This window comes from Stegodyphus dumicola, chromosome 12, assembly GCF_044657685.1.
Source record: "Stegodyphus dumicola isolate Sdum_Otavi_A_Nest chromosome 12, ASM4465768v1".
NCBI lineage: Eukaryota > Metazoa > Arthropoda > Arachnida > Araneae > Eresidae > Stegodyphus > Stegodyphus dumicola.
This window is the reverse complement of record NC_140779.1, coordinates 34,092,060-34,103,240: the sequence shown is the minus strand read 5'-3', so window position 1 is coordinate 34,103,240 and position 11,181 is coordinate 34,092,060. Positions and strand designations below refer to the sequence as shown.

General features: G+C 31.6%; 1 protein-coding gene across 4 annotated transcripts in view; it reads right to left on the bottom strand.

Annotated features, from left to right (window-relative positions):
- Positions 1 to 572: 572 nt before the first annotated feature.
- The window catches only part of LOC118193530 (uncharacterized), a 48,258-nt gene continuing 37,649 nt past the window's right edge, over positions 573 to 11,181 (bottom strand). For 3 of the 4 annotated variants that reach the window (XM_035364630.2, XM_035364627.2, XM_035364628.2), the window contains 4 exons: positions 10,121 to 10,258; positions 8,853 to 9,029; positions 8,296 to 8,493; positions 573 to 4,610 (listed from right to left, as the gene is read on the bottom strand). In XM_035364630.2, the coding sequence (XP_035220521.2) occupies positions 4,362 to 4,610; positions 8,296 to 8,493; positions 8,853 to 9,029; positions 10,121 to 10,258 (762 nt within the window). In that variant the 3' untranslated portion in view covers positions 573 to 4,361. The remainder of the gene's footprint in view (positions 4,611 to 8,295; positions 8,494 to 8,852; positions 9,030 to 10,120; positions 10,259 to 11,181) is intronic. The other variant, XM_035364629.2, reaches the window with a different exon arrangement.

Sequence of the window (11,181 nt, the reverse complement as noted above, 5' to 3'; positions counted from 1 at the left end):
TATACATCAAAAACTCAGCTTTCTGTCTTTTGTGCTGTACTTTAACATCGATTTTAAATTATTTAATTTAATTAATGACAGCTAAATCTTTGCTTAGCAGCTTCAAGATAATTCTATGGTATTTAAGTATCATAGCAGGCTATTAAATGTGATAAAATTTTAAGAATTTATTTCCAAATCATTCAGTATATATATATTAATTTTTAATTAACCGTTTTTCCCTTTACCTCTACTCTCATAAATCATTTTTACTCACTTCCAAGAAGTTTCAGTTTCTAGTAAATATACAAAGAGAAAGAATCTAAACGAATTTTGTCAATTTAATAAAGAGTATTTTATTTTATTATAAATTACATTATTCATAAATAAGAAGATCTTAATGTATTTATTTCCACAGACAATAATGAGAAATAATCAACTGATAATAATAATATGTAATATGAAATACTCAAATGATAATACTAATATAATATTGAAGTTATAATAATGATAATAATAACATGTAATATGATAACAAATTTAGAAATAAAATAATAGTAATAATAATGTTGAATAATTGATAAGACCAATATTGAAATAATCAATGAGACAGAATAAAATATCTTAGATAACACACATGAAATTATATAAATTGTGTAATATATAAATGTGATCAATGTTATACTTTTCAAGTTTCTTAATATTTAGAGAGATAATTTATCATTTAAGTAAATTACAGAGAAATCACTTATAAAAATTGGTATAAAATAAGCAAAATATATTTTAAAAGGTTACTAATTAATTGCATTAACAGGTTTTCGATTTTTAAATTTCATAAATGTAAATAAAAATACATAAGTATGGATCTACACAGCAAAACATTTATAATTGAAATAATTAGGTGTGTGTATAAAATCTTAGTACACTCTACTTAAAAAAGTTTTTAAAATTAAAATTATACAAATATTACTTAAGATATGAAGTATTTATAATATTACAAAATGTTCCTAACAGATAAGGATAAAGGGAAAAAATCAATGTATAAAATAATTAACCGTCCCAGATAAAATTACAGATTGAATGGAACTTTCCCCTCAGACGACCACGCATGGTACTGCTGATTACGGTGTTCCATAGAGGTGATCGCCTTACAAAACATTCTTCTCCGTCACGTTATTTCTTTATAGTCTCAGAAATTCTGAGGTCAAATAATGACGTTCCGTTTAGAAAGCGGACAGTATTAAGAAATTTCAATACATTTCACAAGGCAAAGTAGTATAATTCGCAAAGACAAGAAGTAAAAGAAACTGTAAATAGAAAATTCCATTTCAAAATACCTTAAATTTTTCCTCGAACGATTGCCATATTTCCAAATAGTTTTGGTCTTTTGTGGAAATGCTTGTTTTACATAACATTATAGTTTTCAATACAGTTATGTTCTTAAGTACACTTTGGAATATTTTATCTTAAACAGCTGGTTCGCACGAGAGGTTTCATAGTATTTACCAGCCTAGGGTTTCATTTTTGTACCTAGGTTGGTAAGTACCACCACCTTTCGCTATAACGAATGATTTTAGCACTCGACACATCGATACAGTCTCTACTCAATACCGTTTGTTACCTGCCAATATAGGGGTATGTGGCATTATCCCATTCTAACAATAATGGAATTACTTTATATATATATATACTACGTATAAGATAAGCTGAAAAGCAAAATTTTCAGTATATTATTTAAAACCAGTTAGTCACAAAGAAAGCGCATCACTTTTGAATCAGCGATTTCGCCGGAACGATATCTGTAGAGGAACTTAAATCTAAGTTGGATTATTAGAACTTCTCAACAATAAGTGAGGAAAAAAAATGCCCCCACTTGCTTCTCTCTATATGTCAGATTCCGATTTGTCTTTCGCACTTCTGCATTTGTTAGAAATTTAAATGAATATTTTCCTTTATTACCGAATCTTTTTTCCCAATAATACAAAATAATGTCGTTACTTCTCTGATGTTAAAGGGCGTTTTGTAAAACAAAAAGATAAAATGTAGGAAAATAGGTGTCAATCTAACGTTCTAGACAAGCGTTTCTTAAACTATAGGTCGGGCCCCCAAATGGGGTTGCAAAGTGAAATGATGGGGTCGCGAAAATTTAATTCAGATTCATGAATTTAAAAATTTCATTAATGAGATTTTTTAAAAAAATCGCATTATTTGACATGAATGAGATTCATAATATGCCATATAAAACCCAAAATAAATTCACTGAACTCAAATTTAGATCTTGAGTTTCTACAAAAATCCTTCGAATTTCACACAATTTTTAAACTGAATTAAATATTTGTCTGTCATTCAGAACCACATATTCATGTAAAACTTATTCAGCTTTGAATGCTTCTTAAATCAAAATACCGTTTACGGGTGAAAATTGTCTAAGATGCTTTACGTCTAATAATGTCAAATATTGCATCAAGATTATATTTTTGTTACGCGCATCCGTCTCATTAAAACTTGATTTATTTCCTTAATTTTGTATATTTCAAACAAAAAATACTAGAACTACTTTCTTTTATTCATATTGTTTACTCAGGAAATAAATTATTTATGAAAACATTTCTATATTTAATTTCTGGGGCGATGCTGCCAGATAATGCGATTTTTCGCAAATTTCGTACTTTTGATAAACCTGTGCTACTGAAACTGATATCTGCGAATTTTCTGTTACTCCATCATTTTCTTGAGCTACATTTGTTACTTTAAGTTTTTTGGTATAGCGTAAAATGTATTAATTTATAATAGAAAGGAATAATCTATTTAGGCTTAAATAAAAGTTGACAACTCGCAGTTCTGCTACGGCATGTGTACTCAGTCGTTTGTGTTTACATGTATTTTACTAATTGTTTGATTAATATTTTGTTGATATGACAGTAAGATTCCAAAGTCAGGTTTTAGCTGCTGTGTGTTTTAGCCAAAGTGTGAATAATGAATAGCGTGAAAACATTTAGCACAATCTTTCAAAATGCTTGCTTAAAATAACCTATGTTTGAGAACTGGATAGAAAGAATGTAAACAGACAAAAGCTTATTGCAAGCTACATAAATGTCAACTGAGGATATATAAAACTGATTTAATGAATCATTCTTTTAATAGTAAGCAAAATTAAAGTGAAGAACATAAATCAGTTTACAACCTAACAATGTTAGATATAACCTAACAATGTGATCAAATTAACTAAAGAAAACAGCCTAAATTAACTGGGGAACTAGAACTGAAGATTTAAACAATGGAAAACTAGTAGTATGGTTTTAAGATTTTTGTCAAAACTAATATGTATTATAAAACCATTAATCAAATTACAGACTGTAAGTTATAAGACTTGAGTTTGTGGTCAGGTCATGTGGGCTGATATACTACTGGTATTATTAAAATCACGTTATCTCCGGCGTCAGGTGCAATGTTTTCAAAAAATCTCAACGACAAAAAGTTGGTGTCATGAATGACAAACGTATAAGAAGCAATGATCTAGACCAGTGTTTCTCAACCGCCGATCCGCAAAATATATTTGCCGGACCGCGAAATATCCTCGGAAATGGAATTTTCTCGGAGTTTTGTTAGTTTTATTTTCGATGCAATATTTTAAGTAAGTTTATTGTGCATATGTAAATTATAACAAATAAAATGCTTTAAAAATTATATTTGTCTTCATGAGTTATTTATGCGAAAAAATTGTGCGAATGAGTCGAATTATTAAACGTACAAAAATATTTTACCGGTTCTTGGAGTAAATCCAGTTGAGAAATACCGATCTAGACGATATATTTCGTAGGAGAGGGTTTTTATGAGTGTTAGTAAAATCGACCTTTTCCTTAAAATTTTAAGCATTTTTGAATAAATATAAATTGCGTTAAGCTATTATTACGTACTTCAAGTTTTTTTTTTTTTTTTTTTTTTTTTTTTTTTTTTTTTTTGTGTGTGTGTATATATTCACTAACGTTTTACATATATATTCACTGTAAGATTCGCTATTATTATGCTGAGTTTGGGAGAAACCGGCAAGTTCAAAAGTCATGCGCTCCCTTTTTTAAATGGTTCCATCCTGAATATTCGAGAAGCGCTGTAATATCCTGAAATCTATTAATGGAAATACATGGAAGACAAAATCATTTTTTAAGGTTTAATTTAGTGTAAAAAGCAATGAAGTGAAAAATTCTGAAATAGTAATTAATGTCAATGCTTTACACACAGAATAACAAATGCTACAGTAATTAACAAAATAACTAAAATTATCGAGCATTGATTATGAAATTCATAAAAAAGTAAAATAATACAAAATTCCTAATAAATCAGAAAAAGCATTCTAGAACCATTTAACTAAAAGATAAGCATTCTTAGACATAACCCTGCAAGTGTTCATAAAATGCTTGCGCCAACATCCTATTTGGTTTATACCAGTCCGTAAATACGTCGTGAAAACTCTCAGAGTATTCACAGTCATGACGATGAATAACGTCCTCCATACTGCAGCTTATGATGGTCTGTGAAACTGAATACGCTTTCTCTGGTAGACTGGTATGACGAACATTCGTCGTTTTGTGCATCATTCGTCTTTTTGCTACCTTGGGATCATCATTTTGCATCTGAAAAAGACACATCTCTCAAAAATTTAATAAAACAAAAATTAGGATTTGAAGCAAAACCGAAGAACGAAATATAACTTACACGTAGAGACGTTATAATTTGAGCTAATAAATATGCACATACTAGCTTTTGAATTATTTTAAGATAAAATTATTCTTAAAAATCTATATCTTAAAATTATTTGCGAGTATAATTTCCGACCGCAAGAGCAGTCTTGTTCTTTTTCCTGAAACTCTTTAAAAAGGTTTCTGGTCATAGATTTGCGGATTATTCTCTCCATTTTTGTAAAAATAATTGAGCAGGTGTGTGTGTTTATTAATAATCTTTTAAATAAACCTCTTTTATTACCTCATAGGTTGCCAATTTTTGCATATATGACATATATTCAATCGTTTGGTGCTAAGGCCGAAAAATACGCTTGTAGCGAATAGTTAATACATCAAGAAATAATGCAATTTATCTTATTTTTATATTACAAACGGATTATTTCCAGATATCAGATACATTTTTTCCACATCATTTTTGCTAAACGTTTTACAGATAGAAGTTTGTAGATAGTTTCGCAGACTCTAACCAAATGCAAGATCATAACCATAAAAAATTTTAAATCTGATTTTTAAAACATTTTTATACAGTACTTTATGACGTTAAAATGCACTATAAGTTAACAAGAATGCTGTGAGCTCTAATGCGAAATTCACTAAAATAAATGTTCAATGATTTTCTAGACTTCTTAAAAATAGTTATCAGAACGTGGAATTCTTTGCAACGAATTCTGCGCCTTCATAATGAAAAAACATTATTAAGGCTAGCATTCATATTGTGAATCAATTTGCAGACATGCACAAGCTTTCCAGCATGGATGTAACTGAAGTACAGCAACAGCAACCTGAGTTAAAGAAGTTCATACTAATTTACAGGCTTAAAATGACATGAGATTATTCCTTAATCCATTGGAAAAGTAATTGGAACTGTTTAATGCTAATCAAAATAGCAATGGATTAGTATTTTAATAGCATGATATTGACTGACGTACCCAAATTTTGTGCACGAGATAAAGAGGGAAAATATAAGATTCTAAGCATATAATTAGGTATGTATTTAAAATCTTTCAACCTAAGAACTGTGAAGCAAACAGGTCTTTAATACACATATTAGCGAGCTCCTTGATGAGATTGTTACTTCCCACTAAATGAATTGAAGAATACCTTTCCGAAATTCTAACCTTTGTCGGCCACGAAGTTTTCTGTTAACAGAGTTGTTCAAGAACATAACCCCAATAGAGTATAAATAATAGTTGGCGTCAAATGATAATGATAGATGGCAAGTAAGGGGATAAATTGGACTTGCATGGAAACGCACAAAATGTTTATAACAATAATTCAGCTCTTTCTTATACAAAAAAGACTTATTTTTAAGATTTGAAACTTCCAGGGCTATTTTTACCAAGAAGACATATAACCAACTCAGAAAGAAAGAATTAATACAAGAAATGAAACCTAAATCCCCAACATTACCCGTTTTATAGGTGTGATACACCAGAATTTATTATGTCAAGAAATCCTAAATGTACCTTATTCGAAAACACTGATTCATCTCATTCTGAAGATATCCAACTGAATACTTTTCAGTGCTTTTCTCTTAACGAATAGTCAAAAAATTCCTCTGACGATGTCGTTGGATAGAATTTAGGGTATCCACCGAAAATATCGCGGCAAAAACATAGCGAAAAATAAATGCCACAGTAAAACATCATTGTACAAAATGTTTTGTTAGAGAAAAGAAGAGTATTGTCAGAGAAAATTATGCAGCATCTAAATTTCACAGTTTGAAAACAACATGAGTGAACAAAATATCACGGTAGAAAATAAAGCACCTAAAAAACATCGAGAGATAAAAACATTGCAGAGATAGTCAAAATACATGTCTAAATACTTATTGGTAGTCAAAATACACTGACTACCAATAAGTATTTGGACACCTATGCAAATCACGATATCTGCGGTCCTAACTAAGGTACGTTACGGACTCCGCCGGTACATATCGTGTAGGAAACAGCATCGGCTTTAGGCGCATGCAAGATGCCTCGCAGTTCGGAGCTCTTTGATTTCTAGAAAGATATAATTATCGGGTATCACAAATGTGGCCGATCCTTACGGGACATATCTAGCGATCTGAAGTACCCAAAATCGACCGTGGCCTATGTTATTAAGAGGTGGAAGGGGAGAGGTGATTGTCGGAATGTGCCCCAAGTCGGCAGACCAACGAAACTGGGAGATTGAGACCGACGAGTGCTGTCCACAGAAATTCGGAAGAACCGCACACAACCGATGGCTCTCATCCGCGAGGAGTTTCAACAGGCATCCGCCAGTATTCTTTCAAAGAATACCATCTGTAAGAAAGCACATCTGCTTGGTTTTCATGGTCGTGCTGCTGCCCATAAGCCTTTGACCACAAAGTCCAACCGCGCTGCTCGGTTAATGTGGTGCAAAGCACTCGAAAATGGATACTAGATCAGTGGAAACGGGTTCTTTGAAGTGACGAATCAAGGTTCACCCTTTACCGTTCGGATGGCAGTGTCTGGGTTTGGCGTCTACCTGGAGAACGTCTCCTGCCAGAATGCATTGTGCCAACAGTCAAGTTCGGCGGAGGTGGAATTATAGTCTGGGGGTGGTTCTCCTGGTATGGGCTGGGACCCTTGGTCCCCATTCATGGTAAGCTCAACTCCTGTGCCTACTGCACTATCTTGGATGACAATGTGCTTCCTACGTTGTGGCAGTTTTACGGGTTGGACCTCTGTTACTTTCAGGACGACAATGCCAGTTGTCATGTTTCGACGTTAACCAAGGCTTGTATGGTGCCAATGGAGTTCATCGAATGGACTGGCCTGTCTAGAGTCCTGACCTGAACCCTATCGAGAACCTCTGGGACGAGTTGCATCGCCGAATTCAGGGGTGCACTACCCGTGCAAAATCGGTGAAGGAACTTCTATGTCTTCTCCAAGCCGAGTGGAAGAAAATACCACTAGCTGTTATACAAAGACTTGTGGAAAGTATGCCCCGGAGGGTCCACGCTGTAATTACCTCTCGTGGAGGCTCTACCAACTATTCATTTTGAATAGTTAGTTTTTCGTTCCTATCACAGGTATCCAAATACTTATTGGTAGTCAGTGCACTAAGTCCAGCAAGTAACAAATTTCTTTTGCGAAGCTATTCGCTTAGCTTCCGCACACGGCTGCATTTATGCATGTCTAAACAGAAAGCATACTTAACCCCCATGCATTTTATTTACCTGCTTAACCATCATCATTACATTTACATATACATTTCTTTTCTTCTGTTACCATCTGGAAGCCGCATGGTTCAGTTAAAACATTGCATGAATGAAATAAGACTTTTTCAGTCAGATAATTCAGAAAAGAGAAATATAGTCGATATATTTAACTGATCAAGAATACTTTATTTCGTATTTTGTGATAATGTGATAAAAATGTGTGTTCATACTTATATGTTTTATTAAATTTAAGTTTTATAATTATTCGGTCTACATGTCTATAGATTTTTGTCTTATGTTGTTACAATTTTTTTAAAAGTATTAATTTCTATACTTGAAGCCCTTTATAAAATTCTTCAAACTAATATCTCAATGTTTTGACATATTAAATTGTATAAAAAAGTAATTTACCAAAGGATTCTCTTCATACATGTAGAAATCTTCATCACTTGGTTTTCGTTTTCGAGACTGTTTATCCGGCAAAGTACTTTCTCTTGTTTCGTCAGCGTAAATTTTATTAATACGTGCATCTTTAACTAATGTCACAGTGTCCTTCAGTAAATTGGGTGTAGAAGAGGTATCATGTTTCTTCGTCAAAATCAAATCATCCTTAAACAAATATGAGATATTTTATGAAGTTATGTAGATTTAATATTGCTTAACATGTATTCTTAAAAATACGTATTTACGTAATAGGTTTTTCTCTTGATTTTTCATAGCATATTGTTTAGACAGATAGTTATAGTTACAGTTTAGCACAAGAGAGCTACATAAAGATCTATTCCATAGAATGTGAAGAACTTAACAAAGGAAACTAGTTCCATATTTTTTGCTACTTTTACAAAAAATTATAACACACCTGAAGTCAACCCATTTAACCAGGCGGAAATAAAAGCAGGCAAATGGCGTTATATAATTGTATAAAAATATTCAATAGGTTTCCAAGATTCTATAGATACCTGACTTACCGCATTTTTAGATGAATCATTTTCTTTTAAACTTGGCTCATTTGAGACGATATGCGTGGTTGAAAACTCTTTAGCTATATTTTTTACAATCGACCGCTTACTTGCTTTGCTTATTATATTAGGTTTCACGGGTGTTCCCTCTGGTATGGTCAACTTCTTTTTCCTGCAATCCGCAATCTATTTTTACATAAATTAAGAAAAAACCAATCAGATTTTATAAAAAAAAGCTAGATAAAACATGGAAAAATATACAGTTATGAAAAATGTCATTAAAATTTTCATTTTTTTTTTGTTTTGTACTTACGATAAAGTATCTTTAAAACAGACCTGAAATATTCCGAATCAAATAAATATGAATAAAATCATTTCTAGAGAAATAATCTGATAAATTTCTTACAAGCCATTCTGAGGCATTTATATTCATTTTCCTTTACTTCAGCGGAGAATTTCATTATGGCATCTGGTATGAATTTATTTTTTTTTTATGTTATAATTTAGATAATTATAATATCAATAGAAGACATTTCTTTTGCACTGAGATTTTCTCCGGGTTTCGTCCATTTTTTATGATTATGAAATGCAAGTTTAATAATGGTGAAATGCAAGTAAAAATAAGTTTAAGAAAGACCTCAGTAGTGACGTTTGAAATATTCCATTTGACTAGATTTAACACCGTCTAAAATGTAATGCAAGGAGCTAGTGATTAAAACTGAACAGATCTATTATCTTGAGTTATGGAACACGAGGACTTCAGCAACATTTTGAGTTTGATATCATTTCCATTTTATTAACAGAAGATTAGTAGGTGTTTTCTAATCTGTAAGCTTAGATGATTTCCAAACTACACTTTACTCAGAGTTGAATTTCAAGTATCTAGACATAAAATTAATTAACAAACTAATTCTATTTTCCATCATCTATTAATATAAATAAGAGGATATGCCAAAAAGAGAGTCATTTTGACAGAACTTTCATTACTGTCAACAATACATTTTAAAGAAGAGAGCATTAAAGAAATCCTTATAAGAGAATAGCTGTTACAAAGTCTTCTGTTCTATAAAGGGATGAATTTTAGGCTAAAAATTAATTTATTTACATAAATCTTGCTTTAATTAATATTAGTATAACAAGAAAGGAAATTCCTGACTGTCAGTGCAAATTGCACATACCACAGCCTAAAAATAAAATAAAGAAAATTTTGTAGCGTTACTATCACTTTAAGGAAACGAAAATATCAGGGAATAAAAAAAAAAAATAAAATTACTTACCTCTGTGCATGGACGATTTGGTGGTACAGAATCTTTTTCCTCTTTGATGGAAAGCCATTTGAGACCTGTTGGTGACTTTTCTCCTACCAGTGGAGATCTAGTATTTTCTTCGCCAAGTACAGAATTAGGAGTTAATTTCTGCAAATTAAAATTCAGTGCGGAATATAGTATGAAATTTTATAAGCTGAATCAATACAAGTATACATAAATTGCATGTTATGTGTCCATAAAACTATTAATTTCTTGCAAATTAAAACTCATTGTGGAAGATAGTATGATATTTTGTAAGATGAATGAATATAAGTATACTTAAATTGCATGTTATGTGTCCATAAATCTAGCACCCTTCAGGGAAGATAATTTTAAAGTAATAATTATTATAGTTGTTCAAGTTAATAATGTTTTGAAATTTTTTTTCACACAATTCAGTATCTTCAATACGATTCATTGTTTCAATTCTATATTTCTTTTCATTTTCCAATTTAAACAAGTCTTTAGAAATACACTGAAGACTGGGAAGTTAAAAAATGGTAACTAAATAGTACAGTTGCGTTATCACGGCATCTTTCATGTTAAAATTATAAAACACTTATACTACTTTACCGCTTATTACACTGTGATACCATTTTTTTATTAAATTAACTAAAAATAATATGATATATTTTAGCTAATACAAGTTATTATTGCATTTATTTAAATAAATTATCAAGAATAGTCTGATTATTTATTTAAATAGATGCAGTTGTAGTGACATTAGGTTATTTCAGAAGCAGGAGAGATGAAAAATGAGCAATGCCCTCGCCAGAACTCGAACCACGGACCTCTCGAATACGCGTCAAGCGGGTTGACCACTACACCACGAAAGCATACTAAGAAGGCGGGAGAAATACCTTATATACTCCGTCTTTTAAAGGGCGACTGGCAGGGTTGCCACTCAAACAGGAGAATGAAATTCCCTGACTTTTCCCTGGTTTTCCAGGTGCGTTTCAAGAAAATTCCAGTCTATCCGCGTAATGTACGTTGGCTACGCTAAGAGGTAAATTATGGTATTACTTGTATTG